The sequence below is a fragment of the Polypterus senegalus genome, chromosome 5 (assembly GCF_016835505.1).
Source record: "Polypterus senegalus isolate Bchr_013 chromosome 5, ASM1683550v1, whole genome shotgun sequence".
NCBI lineage: Eukaryota > Metazoa > Chordata > Cladistia > Polypteriformes > Polypteridae > Polypterus > Polypterus senegalus.
Genome location: NC_053158.1, coordinates 121,859,776 through 121,881,346, shown reverse-complemented (window position 1 = coordinate 121,881,346; position 21,571 = coordinate 121,859,776). Strand labels below are relative to the sequence as shown.

At 37.0% G+C, this 21,571-nt stretch overlaps 1 protein-coding gene across 1 annotated transcript in view; it reads right to left on the bottom strand.

The window, feature by feature from the left end:
• cul1b (cullin 1b) overlaps positions 1 to 21,571 on the bottom strand; it is a 173,229-nt gene that overhangs the window by 118,579 nt on the left and 33,079 nt on the right. Inside the window, exons 3-6 of the mRNA XM_039753311.1 lie at positions 9,377 to 9,554; positions 1,598 to 1,765; positions 1,445 to 1,495; positions 993 to 1,083 (exon numbers count right to left, since the gene is read on the bottom strand). Coding sequence (XP_039609245.1) covers positions 993 to 1,083; positions 1,445 to 1,495; positions 1,598 to 1,765; positions 9,377 to 9,554 — 488 coding nt within the window. The remainder of the gene's footprint in view (positions 1 to 992; positions 1,084 to 1,444; positions 1,496 to 1,597; positions 1,766 to 9,376; positions 9,555 to 21,571) is intronic.

Below are 21,571 nucleotides of genomic sequence, written 5' to 3'. Positions count from 1 at the left end.
TGAAGACCAGTTATCTAACAGACAAGTCAGAAAATAGCATAGAGATACATTATACAGCAAACAGTGTGAATAGCCCAGGTATGACACTGAAGCATTTAAAGGGTATATGAACAGTTCACACGGTTGCATGCTAGTACTACAATTAAAGCCATACAGATGCAGTGCACTGAATTTTTTCAATAGAAGGTGAGCAATATAAAATTTAAACTGAAGGGAAAAGTAAAACTGACAGCTCTCCTTAGGTGCAAGTTATGTAAGGCACTATGCACATGCAAAACAGTATTACTAAATGTTATCACTATGCTACTGTGTTTCATTAGTGCTTGCATGAATGGCTGTTCACAGTCATTTTGGAATCATACTATACTTTATCACAAGTGGTAACTACAATTAAAAGGTACCAATTAAATAATATGGAAAATATCCTTTTCTAAAGTTTAATCATAAATATAAAGAATACAACAGAAAACAGAAAAATGCCTATACCTTTATATTATGAAACACTATCCTGCATATGATTACGGTTTAAAAAAAAAAAAAAGGAGAAAAAAATGTAGATAAATTTAAGGGACACGAATATTATGGATCGGCCATTGGGTTGTTAAAAATAAAGTTTTAAAATTGTTGGCTAGAATAAAGAAATATGTTGCAGAAAACGATGCTTTTCTCAAACCAGTCTAGAGACAGTTAAAGGGAAGAGCAAAAAAAAAATGACAATGACAAAAGGCAACAACAAGGATGTTACTTGCCAGCTTATTGGTAGATGCAAGAAGTGACTAACAGTTAAACGATTTATATATGTGTTTCTGTGTGTCACTTTACAATCAAATTGGTTCACTGTGTTCCCTTTTTTTTTTACATGTGTATATTGAATGTTTCAACAGGAACTACAAAAATTTTAAACAAGTGGAAAACAAAGAATAAAAAAATAAGCACTACTTATCTTTGATTAAGTTTATTTGACCAAAAGAGATTGTGGATTTAAAACCTACCATAAGACTGGACAACACCACTAATCAATCTTGTATTTATAGTTTCTCCGTTCCTTTCTTTTTCAATTAATTTCAAAACAGCATTTGTGACCTAGAAAAAGATATATCATTTAAATTGTTATACAAAGATTGTTAAAACTGCATAGAATTATAATTAATATAACAGAGATAAGGATATTTGACAAGATGCAACAAAATCAGAAAAAAGTAAAAGGGAAATGAAAATTTAAGAATTAGCCATTTGTAAATAGTTTTAAAAGTAAACTTTTCAAAGGGCTGAAACTTCCTACTTTCAAGCACAGCTAGGTACAAAGAAATGTAACACTAGTGGTGGCTGAAGTGGTTCCCTACTCACTATGACAAAAAGCACTTTGAGTATTGAGAAAAGCACTATATAAATAATTATTATTATTAATGTTGGTAAAAAAATGTTTAAAATTTGTTATACATACTTGCTTGTTTAATGGCCGAAATAAGCATTCCCTCCATGTCACCAAGGCAAGCTTAAAATAAATAAATAAATTTAAAACATTATCTTTGCGTAAGAGTGAACTAAAATATGACTACAATTAGCTGTAATTCGATTATTAATGATTTTTCCTTACTGAATATATTTCATAAATTCCTTTGCGTCCTTCATCACACTCCCGACGAACCCAGTGTCGATTGAGGTAGGCACAAATACCATTTAATACTTTGCTTGAAAACCTGTAATCTTCCCATTGTTGCGTGTAGAACTTGAGCACACTTTCATCCATCAGGTCTTCTCCATCCTGATACAGCAAACAAGAAAACACATTTTACCAGTCAACTTGAATAAAAGTCAAGTATGTTAGATATATTCTTTTTTTCGTAAGTAAAAGTTAATACTGGGTAGGATTTATATTAATTAAAAAAAAAAAGAATTAACAGGGGATTGAAGGTAAACCAACTTACCAATAAATCAAACTAAACTTGCAGTTTAGTTCAGTGTTGAAAACCAACCAGCTGCAACCTATCTGTGTAACATAACAGCCGAAAAACCACTTGTAATGAAGGAATACACATTGGAGATGCCAATTGTAGTTAAATATGTAAAAAGCCACCACCAATCTCCTGTCCTTTAATTTAGTGGCCACTTGGGTGAATTCGTGTTGTTAAATTGGCTCATGTTTGTGTTCACCCTGCAATGGGCTGGCACCCAGTCCAGGGAATTGTTCCTGCCTTGCACCTGATGCTTGCTGGGAAAGGCTCCAACTTCCCCATTGCCTATCCTGGATAAGGAGGATAAGAAAATGGATGGATAGACTGAAGTATTACTGTTAAATTCCAGTAGTGTCCACCCAGTCATAAACCCATATTTTAATGACAAAAGAACATAGAAAACATATGAAATATTGAAAGTGAGATATTTTACTAGTTCATGAAAAATATTAGCTCATTTTGAATTTATTAGCAGCAGCAAGTCTCAAAAAAGTTGAGATTAAGTAACAAAAGGCTAGAAAAGTAATTAGGTTAACTGGAAAAAGGTCAGTAACATGATTGGGTATAAAAACAGCACATTAGAGAGGCAGAGCCACTCAGAAGTAAAGATGGCCTGAGGTTCACTAACCTGCAAGAAACTGCGTCTACAAATTGTGGAACAATTTTAGAATAATTTTCCACAACATAAAATAGCTAAGACTTTGAATATCTCATCATCTACAGTACATAATATCACCAAAGGATTCTGAGAATCTGGAGAAATCTCTGTGCACAAGTGACAAGCCCAAAAATCAGTACTTGATACCCATTATCTTCAGACCCGCAGGTGGCACCGCATTAAAAACGGGCATAATTCTGTCATGGAAATCACTGCATGGGCTCTGGAACACTTTCAGAAATCATTGTCTGTGAACACAGTTCACCTTGCCATTTACAAACGTAGGTTAAAGCTCTACCATGCAAAGAAGAAGACAGATGTGAACATGATCCAGAAACGACACCATCATCTCTGGGCCAACACTCATATAAAATGGACTGAGGCAAAGTGGGAAAACTGTTCTGTGATCAGACAAACCAAAATTTGAAATTCTTTTCAGAAAACATGAACGTTGCATCCTCTGGACTAAAGAGGAGAGGGACCACCCGGCTTGTTATCAGAGCTCAGTTCAAAAGCCTGTATCTCTTATGGTATAGGGGTGAATTAGTGGCTATGGAATTGGCAGCTTGCACATCTGAAAAGGAACTATCAATGCTGAAAGGTATAGGTACAGGTTTTAGAGCAACATATGATGATGTCTTTTTCAGGGAAGGCCTTGCATATTTCAGCAAGACAAATCTAAACCACATACTACATCTACTACAACAGCATGGCTTCGTAGTAGAGTAATCCAGGTGCTGAACTGGCCTGCCTAAAGTCCAGACCTTTCCTTAATTGAAAACATTTGGAACATCATAAAATGAAAAATATGACAGACGACCCAGGACTTTGAATGGGATAACATTCTTCTCCCAAAAGTCATGCAACTGGTTTAATCAGATCCAAGACGTTTATGGACTGCTGTTTTAAAATAAAAATAAATACATAAAAAAGAGAAAAGGGGCTGCTACACAGTGGTAAACATGGCCCTGGTCCATCTTTTTTAAGCTGTCTTGCTGCCGTCAAATTCATAATGACCTTATTCTTTTCTTAAAATGGTACATTTTCTCAGTTTTAACATTTGATGTTTTCTATGTTCTATTGTGAATAGCATATGGGTTCATGACAGCTCCCAGTTATTGAATTCTGTTTTGAATTATGTTCTCAGAAAAGCAAAATATACAAAATTCTAAATGTCTTGTTAAAGCAAATAAGTCACAGAATTGGAAAAAAAAGTTGTCATTAAGGAACAGCTGAAGCGAAAATCTCAGCTACTGTCGAAACCCAGAACTGAGACTTTAAAAAACTATTTTAATTAGTAAACTATGCACAAAGTTTTTCCTCCTTGCCCAATTTATAGATTTTAACCTTAACAAAACTTGATAGCCTAAAAACTTTCCAGCTGATTTAATTACAGTTTGGATACTAAAGACTAAAAAGTATTTTAACAGTTATTTTACTCATTTTCATTTTTTCCATGTTTTAACAGAAATTGCCTTTGTAAACAATGGCAATGGTATCCCTCTAGACTGCATAAAGAACTTTTTAGTTCAGCTTATTAGGTCATCTGAATATTTGGGTCACAAAGGAACTGGAAATGTGACAACATGAGTGTGTTCTAAACTTGGTCGTACTGCTATCAAAAGCTGGTGCTCTCTTCTCAGCATGAATATCTACTATATTTCAAGAATGCCTACTTAGAGCTTATTACACTAGAATAAAGTAGCATGGAAGACTACCCAATAAGTAATATGGCCATTTTTTTTTTTTATTTAAGTTGAAAACTAATGCATTGTAAATTCTAAACAAAACTGCTTAATTAAAAAAATGAATAAAATTAAATTCTTGAGATACTACTGGCTGAATTTCAGAAAACCATGTTGTGGAACAGCCATGTACCAAAAAATATCACTGCATGTAAACCCACCCTCTGCAACCAATGAAATTCAGAGAACAACATGTTGTTAACATTAAGGGTTTAAAAGCAGTGCAAGCAGCACTTACGAGAATATGGCTCTGTCAAAAGGAAAAAACGTAAAATAGACCAAAATTAAAGTTGAATGAACAATGACTTCAGTTTACCAATGCAAGCCTGTATTAAACGCATGTGTTTACTGTGCCATGAAATGCTTCTGACATGAAAAAATACATTAAGAGACATTAACAGGCACAACATTTCACACTTTCAGAAAACTACGCACAGTAATTGAATGAATGAGGCAGTTGAAATCGCTAGTCTGTTAACGTTTTTTCTACTGTATCTGTAACAAGGATTTTAGTCAGAAAGATGAGACCATCTAGAGAGTAAGAGATAATAAAAAAATTATTGACAAGATAATTCCAGATTTAAAAGTTAAAAACAGCATTATTTAATCTATGAAAAAATAACCGCATTTAGAACCATTCACTGATACTTGCCAAGTAAAGTATTAGAGAAGTAATGCAGCCCAGCTGCACATTTATGCAACATATTATTACTCTGATGGGCCTTAGTCTGCATTAAATTTTGTTTGGGCTCATTCTCTTAGAAGACCATACTAAGTGGACAAATAATTTACCAAGTAACTGTTTATTTTTTCCAATACCTATAACCTGGATAAGCAGGTGGGTATTGTGAGTAAGTGGTGGTGCACCATACATGAAAGAAAGACTTGTGGACTTGTTACAAGGCTAACACAAAAAATGCAGCTTTGACTTTGCATCATTTATCAGTCCATATTTTGTGCAAAATATAGCGGTAAACTAAAAGATACACTAGACACTAAAACAAGTATTGTTCATTTCTTCAACATCAAGTCTACATCGTAGAATATTCTGACAGTTTCTTGCCAACACAATTACCTGCTCACTTACAGTGATGTGAAGTTGCTTAGCAAGAAAAAGTTATCAGATTTTCTATTTATTTTTTAAATTACAGAGGTTGGCACCTTCCTTAGTGAATCCAAGCACAAACAAGCTGTGAATCCCCTTGTGCCTTATGTTATATGACGAAGTTATGCCAAAATTCTGTTTTGAACACTTGAACGTTCTAAACATGAATCTAAGCATGGTTCTAATTCTGGAATTATAGAAGAGAAAAAAGACTGATTGAGAACTTAAGGGCATTTTTAGTAAAAGATTCTATTCTGCCATCTGGTTCGGTTGTAACAAAGCTGCTCCAATCCCTACAAATTCATGGCTTTCTAAGAACACTAGTAGAAGCAGATATCACTTCTGTCATGACAGAGTTTCAAATAATGTTAAGAAGGTACTCATAATAAATAATATTAGACATCAGTACACCAACATGAAGATGTGTTGATACTCACAGTCTTTGGGACAATTATACTTGTAATTATGCTGTCACCAGGGCATCATCAGTTTTTTTTTTTTTTAATTACTGCTTGCTTATTTTATTGTTTTTTGTTAATTACTTTGCTATATTTTTATGAAAATGCTTTTGGTATTTTCCTTTTTATATTTAATCATGTTTCATTCAATGTTTTTATTTTTTTTAATAATTTTCAATTTTTATTAGGTCAGTTTAATTTGTTATCAATCTTAATTTTCCACATTGAGTTCAACTGAATGGGTTCTCCTGATGATGCAGCTGTTGTGGCTGCCTATGACCTGTATAAAGGCCTGAAGATGAAGCGGAGACATTCACTTTCTTGCTCTTGTTTTTTGGCTCCCCTTTTGAGCTTCTTTTCTCTCTAAGCTGATAATTCTTTGACAATTACCTTCTAAATCTCCAGATTTTACTTCTATAAAAATGGAAGTTTGGTGATAGGGTCAAAAATTTGCAATCAAGTTAAGCTGAGAATATGGATTCTATGCTGTTCAAAACACCAAGGAAAGCAGATTTTAGCAGAGTGTACCTGTGTGTCTGTGTGGAAAATCAAAATAAATTTTCACTTCTTAAAAATTACAAATAATATTATTACAATTATTATCATGTGCTTTCTGATTTGTGTAGTGCTCATGGATGACTACATTCTAGCAAATACACAAACATTTAGAATAAGCAGTTTCCAAGATAACATTTTACTAATGTCTAAGTGTTCTAGGAAGGCAAGTTACAAAAAAAAAATCAACCTATCTTCTCCAAACAAGTTGCACCATGCTTGCCTTGTTACAGGCTCCAGGCCTATCGTTTTTGGTCTAGTATGGTCTAGTACTTCTCTCCATATCCTTCAAACACAGTTTGACCTTTGTCCAATGATAGCTGTTGAAGAAATGGTTTAACCTATGATTTTTAGCAATCTTCTCTATTTACTCATAGGACTAGGCCTACTGATGTGTAAAAATTTCCCACGGGCAGTGTTTGAGATAATTTATTTAAATATATATGTACACATGCATGATGGCACACATAAACGCACACACATAGACTCAAAGAAATTAATATGTGAGGAAGGGCAATAACTTTTTTGCCCTGAAAGACCACATACTGGAGGATTTATTGGTAATTTTATTTTATTTTTTTTAAACTCACACAACGTCTAGAAAGCATGAAACACTTTTGGTTCATGCACTAATGAGTGAATATCGCAGCCTCCAGGCTGAAGTTACCCAATAGATACTTCTCCCGTGTTTTCCAAGCATACCTTTAAGAAAAAATGCAATTCTCTGTGCCTACCAAGTGATGACATTATAAAGAAAGTACAGTTGGACACACTATCACTTCCTGTGATGCACATATGAAACCCAGACAAAAATCATTTAAATATGCTAAACTTACTTATTATTTTATCTTTCCAGAAGCTAAGTGGCTTGTTGGTCCTTGAGGGCAGAAGAAGTTATGTCATATCTCCATTTTACATAAATGAAGGCGAGTCTATTCTTGTCTCACAAATGTAAAATAAATAAATGTGCTAAATGTTGTATTGCAGTGATCTTTAATCATTTAGTAACTTTTACAATTTTCATTTAGTGGACATTTTTATTTGCAGCAACTTAAAAATTCTGTAAAAATAAGTTTGGGTTTTAACCAGAAAACTACTACTGTAAGTTAACAAACAATAATGAGCAAACTTTTAAAATAAATCACCATCGATATATGAATTTTTACAAATAAAAAAAAATGCAGCTGGTGGTGGTGGAAAGTCGACAGAGTGTGTAGACCCAACTTGAAAAGTTTGCTGTGTGAAACAATAGTCAAGTGCAGAAGGCAGACGCCCAGCTGATATGGAATAACAAACAGATTAAATTCATTTGGGTACTGTTTTCTCTGCTACAGAACGAGCAAAACGTAATAAAGTTGACCTAAATATTTTTAATTATGCCTTATTGTTATAGGCATTATGGATCAAGTCAGCTGCCACATAAGACAGAGGCTAATTATGTGGCACCGTGTGCTGGCTAAAGTAGCTACGTATGCAATGCTGACACCAAAAAGGCTCCTTAAAGTAAGAGTTTTAATGCGTCATTATAGTTTAAAAAAAAAAATATATATTATGATATTTATTTTACATTTACATTAAACAATAGGCATGGATCTGAAGTTTACGAGTGATTTGGAATATAATTATTTTACTGCACCAGAGATATGAGGAAAAAAAAAAAAAAGCTGCTGAGTACACCTGTAGACCAAAAACAGAGCAGTGGGGAAGAAAAGAAAACTCCCTAACTATATTGTTAAATGCTGTAGCTAAGTTTTAACAATCAAGACAAGCTAACCATTTGAACTTATGAAAAGTACAAACAGATCTGCAAAATACTGCACCACTGAAAAACATGTCTGGAGAACACAAGAACAAAATTAGTGCGAGGTAAAACAACCAACTGTTGTTTTACAAACAAATGTCATCTTTTGCCTGTACTGCTGTGAAAGCCACAAAAATGAGCACTCACCATTAAATCAGTAATAACCGACTGAAGCAATGCCTCAGAATTGCCCTTGCCTTGTAAATCACATATTTTAAAATTGCAAAGTCAAGACAAAAAAATGAATATCAACTTCATTGGGGCTAATATGCCTTAATAAATTGCTTCAATGGTTATCAAATCTCAATTTATGTTTCCTGTATTAGAACAACTGTTAAAAATAAACTAAATTTTCCATTAATGGAAACAGGGGAAAAGGGAGTTTGCATTCAACATGTACTTTAACCTAACTTTAATCCAATAAGGATTTAAAGTTGTACTTATTTTTCTGATCACTTGTCTTTATTTTGAATAAAGCTGCTCAAAATAAAATGTAAATGACCATTTTACCTGTATAGTTTACATCTTTGTAGTTACATTTAATAAAGTTCAAATTCAAATATGAATGCAGCTTGATTAACACTAAATGGTCACTAGTAAGTTGTCTACAGATGAGCATAGTTCTCCCTTATATTTTCTCAATTTCACACTTTTAGATAAACATTGAACAGTCCTGTTCCAAGTGTCATCTCAGATAGGGGATGAGTTGTAAGCTACAATGGGCTGGAAGTGTAAACTTAATGTTGCAGCAAGTTTTCAATTCTAACTGTTCTGACTGTAATAAGCACATTAACATTGAATTACAAAATACAGTATTACACAATAGATAGAGTTCTGAAGATGTTAAGATACTTATAGCGTTTAAATTTTAAAGATATATATGGCATTAGTAAAGAAACAGTCATTTAAAAGGAGGCTCTTAATCACAGTTGATAAAATAGCATACGGCAGCATTAATGTTAACATGTGAAATTCTGGAAATGGAAAAAAATCATATCACTCAAAACAAGATAAATAAGTAAATTTATCAGCTGAGTTTAATAAAAAAAAATATATATTTCAGAGTTTGATTGTAAATATCTTTAATTTAGAAAGTTACCTTCAGTAGATTTGTCAAGTAGTTTTTAAGAAATTCTTTTAGCCTTTTATAAAGTTCCAGTCCAACAAACTGTGCCCCTCCTGGGGTCTGTGTTTTCTTGGAAGGCTTTGAAGAAGGGACTCCAGCACCTCGAGCCTGGTTTGACTGGTGAACGCTGGTACAGTAGTTATAAACATGGCTATAAAGAAATGTTAAGGAATCTCAAATTGAACAATTAATAACAACAATATAACAAGCATGTTATGAAACAATTATACCAAATATATTTACTGCCCTACGAAAGCAATCATTATAATTCAAAGTTATTCAAAAACACATTCTCAAATTTTCAATGTCTGATATTTCACAAAAATCACTCAGAACCAAAATGAATAGCAAATTATCATGCAAAGAAACAAACAAATAAAATTTTAAAACTGAATACAAATTTATTATGACTAGAAACAATTAATGCTAAATAAGAGAAGCCAGGGTCACAGTACTGCAACATATTGTTGGCTCTGAGTAGAACCAAATCATACCTTCGGTCATCCATTCACTATTTGTAACACAATTTAATACAAAGAAACTCTAAATGCATACATAAAGAATGACACCTAAATAAAACTGAACTAACATAATAACGCAACACTATACAGTTCTGCATGCTGTAAAAATAGCACAAAGTCTTGAAATAAACTCATACATCTACACACAGAACCTGCCATTAACAAATGTGTATTGTTATAGCCAGAATTCAAATTTGGTTTAAATTCACACTAGCTGTTATTATAAAGAGTTGGATTTAATTACAACATTACAGAAGGCAGTTCACACAAACATGTAGCCAGAACAGAAAATGTCTTTTAAGCATAAGTAATTCTTACAGCTGTCAGTCAAACAAAGCATAACAGGAAATCTCACCTAGCCTCGACACAGACTGGACTGACAGTTCGATAGCTCTTTCTTGATCCTGTGTTGGTGTAGTGATTTGTTTAATTAATAAGGATACTAAAAAGAGGCTCAGGCCTACTGAACAGGTATGTGACCCGACCTTCACACAATAACCCCCACCTCCAAAAAAAAGAACAAGTGGACTCAAGCCATGTGCAACAGAGCAGTAATAGGTCTATGATGCCTGTGGCTGTCCTGTACTACACCCATTCTATACCGAATGGATTAAAGTATGTAAGCCCCCTAAACCATTTGTCATTGGCCCTAAGTGTAAACAAGGAATTCTCAGTACATGAAAAAACTTAAGCTCAAATTAATTAAGTTCCATCAAGATGTACAAAATGTCGCTGTTACTGACTGGATGATAAAGTGGCCAAAAAGATAACGGAATTTGATTAGAGGAAGTAAAAGTCTTCAGAAATTAAAACCTTTCCAAGGAAGCTGGTAATGTTAATTAAACACATTCTTGCTTTTCTGTATTTTCTACACACTGATGCACTAGGCATGCTCTGTTTCATTGATTTCAACACGGTACATGTTTAAGACATTACTCTAATTCTTTCATCAAATGTGGCTGTGTTCTTCTTCATACAAAGCCGGGCAGATTTACCATACACACACACACGACATATAGAGCAGATATACAAGCACAATACATGAACACATTTCCACTGACTGCATACAGACAAGGAAATTAATCAACCAGTGTATTACTGCATTGACACAGTCATGCACATTGAATTCATCCAGTATAATAATATTGACTATTCTGGAGTTTATCATGACCCGCCACAAATTTTCAGGAAATAAGTGAATATTTGAACAACTGCAAACTGGTATAATAAATGTTTCAATTACATAAAACAGAATTTTTTTCATACATTCTTGTTTATCATGGTGAAGAATTGCGTGCTGGTGGGACATGCAAGTAAAAATTTCAGTGTACTTTGTCCATGAGAAAAACTTGCAACTACTAACGCTCTCACACTCGCTCTCTCTCTCTCTGCTGGACATTTACAAATTAAAAAAAAAAAAGAAGTGTCATTTGCAAGAAATAGAACAATGTTCAAGCTCCAATAAAAATATTGCATTTGTTTAGCTTACAATTTCTTGGAACTACAGTAATCCCTCCTCGATCGCGGGGGTTGCGTTCCAGAACCCCCCGCGATAGGTGAAAATCCGCGAAGTAGAAACCATATGTTTGTATGATTATTTTTATATATTTTAAGCCCTTAGAAACTCTCCCACACTGTTTATAAATATTCTCCGCACAGTTATACAATAAACCCTTGTTTATCGCGGTTAATCCGCTCCAGACAGATAAATGAATTTCCACGAAGTAGGATTCTTTATTTATAAATCTAATATTTTCGCAGTTAGAGCATAGAAAACCTGTTTACGACCTTCTAAATACGTTTTTTAACATTATTAGAGCCCTCTAGACATGAAATAACACCCTTTAGTCAAAAGTTTAAACTGTGCTCCATGACAAGACAGAGATGACAGTTCTTTCTCACAATTAAAAGAATGCAAACATATCTTCCTCTTCAAAGTGCGCGTAAGGAGTGGAGAATGTCAGAGAGAGAGTAAAGTAAACAATGAAAAATCACTAGGGCTGTTGCGCTTTTAAGTATGCAAGCGCGATAAAGCAGCGGCAATGAAGGGATCAATGCGAAGGTAGCCTTTCAGCATTTTTTACAGGAGCGTCTGTATCTTCTAAGCAAACAGCCTCTGTGCAAAAAACCCCTCTGCTCACATCTCCTCCGTCAAGCGCAGAGAATGTCAGAGAGAGAGAGAGAGCGCGAGATTAAAGCAAACAATCAAAAATCAATAAGTGTGCTTTTGCGCACCTCGATAAAGCGGCATTTCTTAGAGGATCGTCCGTATCCACTAGGCAAACAGCTTCTGTGCAAACAGCACCTCTGCTCACACCCCCTCCGTCAGGCGCAGAGAATGTCAGAGAGGGTGAGATAGAGGCAGAGACAAGCAAACAATTCGAGCACCGCGCAGGAGGCATATCTTATAGCATTGAGGAGTTTTAGTTAATATGTAATACGTGCTCTGATTGGGTAGCTTCTAAGCCATCCGCCAATAGCGTCCCTTGCATGAAATCAACTGGGCAAACAAACTGAGGAAGCATGTATCATAAATTAAAAGACCCATTGTCCGCAGAAATCCGCGAATCAGCGAAAAATCCATAATATACATTTACATATGCTTACATATAAAATCCGCGATAGAGCAAAACCGCGAAAGTCAAAGCGCGATACAGCAAGGGATCACTGTATACTAAAAAGCATTGGAAGATGTTGAACTTTAAATATAATGAAGAAGCATTACTGAATGTGAATGTGAAGAAGCAAAATAAAACTAGTCTATATGCAAAATGTTTCAAATAAATTAATCTATACTAATAAAAGGCAAAGCCCTCACTGACTCACTCACTCATCACTAATTCTAGAACTTCACGTGTAGGTAGAAGGCTGAAATTTGGCAGGCTCATTCCTTACAGCTTACTTACAAAAGTTAAGCAGGTTTCATTTCAAAATTCTACGCATAACGGTCGACAACGTCCGCCATGTTGAACTTTCTTATTTTTGGCCCCATCTTCATGAAATTTGGTAGGCGACTTCGCTGCGATAACCGAAACCAATGACGTACTTATTTCGGTGGTATGACGCCACTGTGGGCCGCCATATTGAACTTTCCAACGTCACTAATTCTCAAATTTCCTGTGTAGGTAGAAGGCTGACCCCATCTTCACAAACTTTGGAAGGCGGCTTCCCTCCGCTAACCGAAATTGATGTATGTACTTATTTTGATGGTATGATGCCACTGTCAGCCGCCATATTGAACTTTCCAACGTCACTAATTCTCCAAATTCCCGTGTAGGTAGAAGGCTGAAATTTGGCAGGCTCATTCCTTACAGCTTACTTACAAAAGTTAAGCAGGTTTCATTTAGAAATTCTACGCATAACGGTCGACAATGTCCGCCATGTTGAACTTTCTTATTTATGGCACCATCTTCACAAAATTTGGTAGGCGGCTTCCCTGCTCTAACTGAAACTGATAAACGTACTTATTTCAGTAGTAGGACGCCACTGTGGGCCGCCATATTGAACTTTCCAATGGGTCTTTGTTACTTATGGGCCCATCTTCAAGAAATTTGGTACGCGGGTTAACTGAATCCTACTTATGTACATATATACTTCCATAGCCTGCAGCTCGGTATCCGTGTGAGGCAGCATTGGGTCCCCCATCCCAACGCCTCCCACGTTGTTGGCTGCCTGCCAATATAAGGCCGTCCGTCGCTCCAGTCGCTACATTCCCTTCCTTGCTTCACCACGGGATTCACGTCTCCCTGCTGATAACTACAGTCTTTTTATTTAATCCACGGCTTCTCCACTGTTTTATTGCTCGTTTATTACGATTATAGTTATTGTGCAGGTATTTTAGACTTGCTTTACACTGTTCAGGTACCCATTTCCTTTTCCAACCGTACCCCATTAACATGTTTATCGAGGTAATCACCATCGATCAAAGAACTGTCACTTACAGAGTGGTTTCCAACCCCGGAGATGGCACCTACCTTTTCCATTCTCTTTGTTACATATTGCACGGCCATATCAGGCTCACTCTTGATATCCGGAGGAACATTGTGTCTTATGTATTGAATGACTGGGACAGGTTCAAGGTGTGGACTGATGACGGTACAGGAGATGATTATACTACACAGGAGCACTATAAGAGTGAAATGCTTAAGCCCTTCACCTATGGTTCTGCATGCGAGTTGATGGATGCCGCTGAATTGTTTGGTTGTCGCTTTCAAGTGTACCGAAATGGCCAAATATTTTACACCTTTCGACAACCTCCAATGCCTCTTAAACATCCTAGATTCACAGGTGATGATTTCAGTAGTGGACACTTTGATGTTTATGAATGTTTAAACTCTCAAAAGCTGGATGTGAAGTTATTGATGAAACCGGTTGCATGCTTACAACGCTTGACAGATGCCGGATGTCAATTCAACACAAGTCCTGCAAATAGTCATAATTGAAACAAACCATGAAACTCAAACCGATTATGACAGCAGCAATCCAAGCTGTGAGATTTGAGACAAGATTATTTTTCACATGGCCAACTGTATGTTGCATGCTCAAGAGTAAGCACAGCTTGGTCATATTACAACTGTAGGGCCGAAATGACAATGTGGTATACAAAGAGATCCTTAACAAATAATTATTGGTATATTTTCCCTTAGTTTAAAAAGGTTTAATTTTCTTCTTAATAAAAATTTTAAGGCAGTACTTCGCCACTGCGAAACACGGGTATTTTGCTAGTGTATATATATATATCTATATATATAAATCTATACGGTATTTTGCTAGTGTATATATATATATCTATTTATATATATATATATATATATATATCTATATATATATCTATATATATCTATATATATATATATATTATATATATATATATATATATATATATATATATATATATATATACACACACACAAACCGGATTCCAAAAAAGTTGGGACACTAAACAAATTGTAAATAAAAACTGAATGCAATGATGTGGAGATGGCAAATGTCAATATTTTATTTATAATAGAACGTAGATGACAGATCAAACGTTTAATCCGAGTAAATGTATCATTTTAAAGGAAAAATATGTTGATTCAAAATTTCACAGTGTCAACAAATCACAAAAAAGTTGGGACAAGTAGCAATAAGAGGCTGGAAAAAGTAAATTTGAGCATAACGAAGAGCTGGAAGACCAATAAACACTAATTAGGTCAATTGGCAACATGATTGGGTATAAAGAGAGCTTCTCAGAGTGGCAGTGTCTCTCAGAAGCCAAGATGGGTAGAGGATCACCAATTCCCACAATGCTGCGCAGAAAGATAGTGGAGCAATATCAGAAAGGTGTTACCCAGCGAAAATCTCTGTGAGTAAGGGTCAAGGCCGTAAAACCATACTGGATGCCCGTGATCTCTGGGCCCTTAAACGACACAGCACCACAAACAGGAATGCTACTGTAAAGGAAATCACAGAATGGGCTCAGGAATACTTCCAGAAACCATTGTCAGTGAACACAATCCACCGTGCCATCCGCCGTTGCCAGCTGAAACTCTACAGTGCAAAGAAGAAACCATTTCTAAGCAAGATCCACAAGTTCAGGCGTTGTCACTGGGTCAGGGATCATTTAAAATGGAGTGTGGCAAAATGGAAGACTGTTCTGTGCTCAGACGAGTCACGATTCAAAGTTCTTTTTGGAAATCTGGGACGCACGACCGCGTGCACTATAGCAAACTGTTTTACACGCTACATACAGCAAATCGCATCCGCGACAAACATGAGTCTTCTTAGATACTGCTGCACTTTGTACACAACCCCCTCCCACTGTGGTAGGGTGTCTTGGTGGATTATATATAGAAAGGCAGCCAAAACCGCACAGAGCAATGAAAAGTCTACGTGAGTCACAGGTGCATCTGAACTGTACAAAGACGACAACGACTCGAGTGACGAGTTGGAGGTGGGCACATGAGCAGGCAGTGTATACTGAACGAGAAATCAGCAGACTATCTTGACGGAGGGAGCGGAGTGGATGTCCTTCTCCTCTCCTCCCGTTCCACCCTGAGCGCCGCACGGACGATTGTGTGTTGGTTCGTTCCGTGCATTGGTTAAAACCCAATGAAGGAAGCAGTCTTTAAAAACCAATAAGCCCTGTGCCTCCGTTTCATTACAGTCTCACCTGCTTCACCAATGCAGGCCCCAAAACAGGCGATCCGGCGGCGTCATTCCCATGACCCGCCGGGCAGCCAACCGGGTAACCAAAGTCTTTGGGTTCAGGGGGGAGTATGGTGACAAAGCTGAAACTTAAAGAAATTGACGGAAGGGCACCACCAGGTGTGGAGCCTTTCGCTTCATTTGACTCAACACAGAAAACCTCACCCGGCCCGGACATGGACAGGATTGACAGATTGATAGCTCTTTCTCGATTCTGTGGGTGGTGGTGCATGGCAGTTTTTAGCTGGTGGAGCGATTTGGCTGGTTATTTCCGAAAACGAACGAGACTCCTGCCTGCTAAATAGTTACACGACCCAACAGCGGTCGGCGTCCAAATTCTTAGATGGACAAGTGGCTTTCAGCCACGTGAGATTGAGCATTAACAGGTCTGTGATGCACTTGTATGTCCGGTACTGCGCGCTACACTGAATGGATCAACGTGTGTCTACCCCGCGCGAGGAGGCGTGGGTAAGCCGTTGAACCCCATTCGTGATGGAGACCGTGGCTTCAAATTGTTCCCCACGAACGAGAAATTCCCAGTATGTGCGGGTCATACGCTCGCACTGATTACGTCCCTGCCCTTTGTAAAGCCCCCCATGGTCGGGTGACTTGGTGGATTATATATATTAAAAAAAAGCAGCCGGAACCGCAAAGAACAATGAAAAATCAACGTGGAAACTGACTGAGGCGGTGTTTGGAAAATTATCAGTCAACGTGACTCACAGGTGCGTGTGGACTGTACACAGACCAAAGCGACTCAGGTAGGGAGTTGGGGGCGGGCACATAAGCGGGCAGTGCGTACTGAACGAGCGCCGTTCAACCCCGTCCTTCGCTTTGGAAGGAGAAAGCGTGACGGCGCTCCTCCGGTTTTCAGTCACGGACAATTGTATGTTGGTTCGTAGCGTGCACTGTTGCATTGTTACTTTTCTTGATGGTTTATTAAATTACGGAATTTTCAAATGTTTATTTTTTCCTCTGTGCTTAAAAATCATTTAAAAAGCGGCCTGATTATGCGGGGTGCGGGTTGGCTAGTATACTATAATAGACTTCTGCTCGATGCCCGTGGGAGGCAGAGTTACGTTCAAATCTTTTTTTTATCCTTTGAACTTGATGCTGAGACACATTGAAGGTGTTTGCCACATCAGCAGTGGATTTGGTCTTCAGCCTCTTGATAATCAACACTTTAGTCTCAGGGTGAATCTTAGGCCTGTTTGCATTCTAGTTGCAGTTGATGTGAAGGTCTAGTGTACTGGGGTTCTTTTTATACACACCTGAGACCTAATTGATCCATTATTAGTGACAGATGAAGCTCATATGACATGGCGACAACACTTATGTCTTGCCAAAAATTGACTCAATGGGCTTTACCAAGCTGTGAATATTAGAATACTTTGTCAGTTTCGTTTGGCACTGAAACATTACTACAGAAGCTGATGGGATTAAAATGACCCATTTCTTGTAACAAAATCTTGATTAGAAATATATTTTAGCGGCACTTCAGGTCAATTTGTACACAAGCGACAAGACTTTTGTCAGGGAATGTGTAATCACTATAGGATTTTGAACAATTCTGCACTTTCCTATTCCTTGGAAACTCCATATATACATAATCATATTGTAGTCTCAGTAGTGTGTCTTCACACACTGGCTTTCTCAATATTCAGAGAGTGAAACAAAAAAGATACTGGTGCAGCAGTTTTTGCCTTTATGTATCAAAAACAATTTAGTGACAGAATACATAAGTTAGTACTGCTAAAAATTAAAAAAAAATACAAATACTTAATTTGGCCTTTTAATAATTTACAAACAGCACTTTGATTCTCTTTGACTAAAATAAATCCAGCACAGTTATATGCAGTGGTTTTAATGGATATATTACAATGAAACACATTCGACTCTGTATTTCTTCTAGAAACAAACAAATCGCCAAAGTTGATTACGTCAAAACATTGCTTACATGGCTTGAAAACCACACATTTCAGTGCCACTAGGTAAAATAACTCTGCAGGAGCCTTAAGCACTGAAGAAGATGAAGGAAGCCCTGATTAAGAGAGTATCAACTCTCCTTTAGGATGACATTTAGATATAAATGGATAATTTGTCATTGTTAAGTACTATAGAAAACCTTGGCAGACTGTCCTTTGGCCTTGGAAGCCCAGAGATTTTTTTTTTCTCCAGCATCCATGCCAGTTGCAATTTTTGTTTTCCCTGCCTCTCTGCTCATTTGACACAATAAACAACTGCAGACACCTTTCCTTCGTTTTGTAATTTGCCTATTGTCATTTGTAAAGAATTTTGAGCTACACATCTTTATGAAAAAGTACAATATCAATAAATGTTGTTGTGACCCATGTCAAAAACTTCTAGATTTGAGGTGACACACTTGTAATGACCTAAGAAAAATGTTACAATGTGTTTATGTATTGGCAGGTTTTACTGATTCAATAATAAACTGGGAAGATCTTGTACAGTAAATGTAGTTAATGTTTATTTTTAGCCCTACATTTTCAAGTTGAACAAGAATTAACCAAAAAAAGTATGTTTCACAGTTAAATGAACAGTACAGCAAAAGATAAACTTTAAAAGCCGTATGTTCATAAGGCTGAGATGGACTGGGACCCTGTCCTGGATTTGATCCTGCCTTGCATCCAATGCTAGTGGGATAGGCTCTTGTATCCCTCGAGACCCTGTTCAGGAATAAGAGGTTTAGTAAATGACTAACAGACTGTTCATGAGGATTCATAACATGTCATTTTAAAATTATGTATACAGTTTGGAGTTGAACTGAAAGCATACCCTCTACATGAGCAATTTCAAACCTGCTACACGCACACAGAAAAATGACGCCATATGCCAACTATAACAGTAGTCCATATTGCCCAAGACACACTGCTGAAAAATCATCAACTTCTATAGATAAAAGCTACAATATTTTTCAGATTCAATGGTTTCTCAAGAACTATGTGAAATGAAACAAACAACCTTAAAGTGATCCATGCAAATATATCACACTTACTTCACCTTGATCTTAAATGCCGTCATGTTTGAACATTACAATTTAATATGAGCAATTTAACAAGAGAGAATTTTGCACATAAGACAAATTCCACACATATGATATTTGCAACACTAGACTAGCATGACAAAAATATTAGCTAATGTTGAACGACAGGAAGTAAGTCTAATTATTTTCTGACCCTACAGGTGCTAATGAAAAACCAAAATTCAATATCTCAGAAAATTTGAATATTGTAAAAAAGTTCAATATTGTAGGCTCATGGTGTCACATTCCACTCAGCTAATTAACCCAAAACATCTGCAAAGGTGTCCTGAGCCTTTAAATAGTCTTTAAGTCTGGTTCTGAAGGTCACACAAACATGGGGAAAACAACTGACTTAACAGTTGTCCAGAAGACAGTCATTGACACCCTCCACAAGGAAGGTAAGCCACAAAACGTCATTGCTAAAGCAGCTGGCTGTTCACAGAGTGCTGTATCCAAGCATATGAATCGTAAGTTGAGTAGAAGTAAAAAATGTGTCAGAAAAAGGTGCACAAGCAACAGGGATAACCGCAGCCTTGAGAGGATTGTGAAGCACAGCCCATTCAAGAATTTGGGGGAGATTCATAAGTACTGGATTGCGACTGTAGTCAGTGCTTCAAGAGCCACCACATAGAGACGTATTCAGGAAATGGGCTACAACTATCGCATTTCTTGTGTCAAGCCACTCTTGAACCATAGGCAACATCTGAAGTATCTTACCTTGGCCAAGGACAAAACGGACTGGACTGTTGCTCAGTGGTCCAAAGTCCTCTTTTCTGATAAAAGTAAATTTTGCATTTCATTTGGAAATCAAGGTCCCAGAGTCTGGAGGGAGAGTGGGGAGACACAAAATCCAAGTTGCTTGAGGTCCAGACTGAAATTTCTATAGTCAGTGATGATTTGGGGAGCTATGCCAACTGCTGGTGTTGGTTCACTATGTTTTATCAAGTCCAAAGTCAGCGCAGGTGTCTACCAGGAAATTTTAGAGCACTTCATGCTTCTCTCTGCTGACAAGCTTTATGGAGATGCTGATTTCATTTTCCAGCAGGACTTGTCAACTGCCCACACTGCCAAAAGTACCAGTACCTGGTTTAATGAACATGGTATCACTGTGCATGATGGGCTACCAAACTTGCGTGACCTAAACCCCATAGAGAATCTATGGCGTATTGTCAAGAGGATGATGAGAGACACCAGACCCCAACAATACAAACGAGCTGAAGGTCGCAATCAAGGAATCCTGGGCTTCCATAACACCTCAGCAGTGTCATAGGCTGATTGCCTCCACGCCATGCTGCATTGATGCATAAATTCATGCAAAGGGAGCCCCGACCAAGTAGGTCAACATTTCTGTATTAAAAATCTTTTTTTTTTTTTTTTAAACTGGTCTTATGTAATGTTCTAATTTTCTGAAATACAGTGGAACCTCGGTTTGTGAGCATAATTCGTTCCGGAAATGTGCTCGCAGTCCAAAGCACTCGTATATCAAAGTGAATTTCCCCATAAGAAATAAAGGAAAGTCAGATGATTCGTTCCACAACCCAAGACTATTCATATAAAAATGATTAATAAAAAATATAAAATAAAACACATAAAACAATTAACCTGCACTTTACCTTTAAAAAGAATCATGGCTGGTGTGATTGAGTTTCTAAACTTTTGTGGGATTCCACCCAAAGGAACGACACTGTAAGAGTGTCCCAAAGCAATCGCAGTCTCCCAGCGCTATAGCAGTTCACCGTATAAGCGTATCCAAAAAGATCGCAGACATGCTGTAAGCGCTTGCCGTCAATGGGTGATACAAGGAACATTATAAAGATCCCGCTACAATAAAATAACCTCGCAGTTGCTGTTTCAAGCTAACTAAAGCTGGTGTTGTTAAAGTACTGAGACTCAGCTTCGTGTTTTGGGGAGCAAGACAGCGCGCGCGCACGCACGCGCACACACACACACACACACACACACACACAATGCTGTAGTAAACAGTATATGCTCGTACGGCTGTTGACTATATGAGTGAGGCACACAGACTCAGACGGAGAATAGGAGACGATTGCCCTCAAGAGAAGAGAGAGACAGAGAGAGAGAGAGACAGAGAGAGAGAGAGAGAGAGAGAGAGAGAGAGAGAAAGACGCTTGTGCTAGAGAGAAGAACAATCTGCTCAGTTGTGATCACATGACACTCAGCAGACAAAGTGTATCCATACTACTCGTATTGCAAGACATCGCTCGTTTATCAAGTAAAAATTTATTAAAAAATTTAGCTCATCTTGCAAAACACTCGTAAACCAAGTTACTCACAAACCGAGGTTCCACTATACTGAATTTTCATTACCTGTAAGCCAAAAATCAGCAAAATGAAAAGAAATAAGCACTTGAAATATATCACTCGGTGTGTAATGTATCTATATAATATATG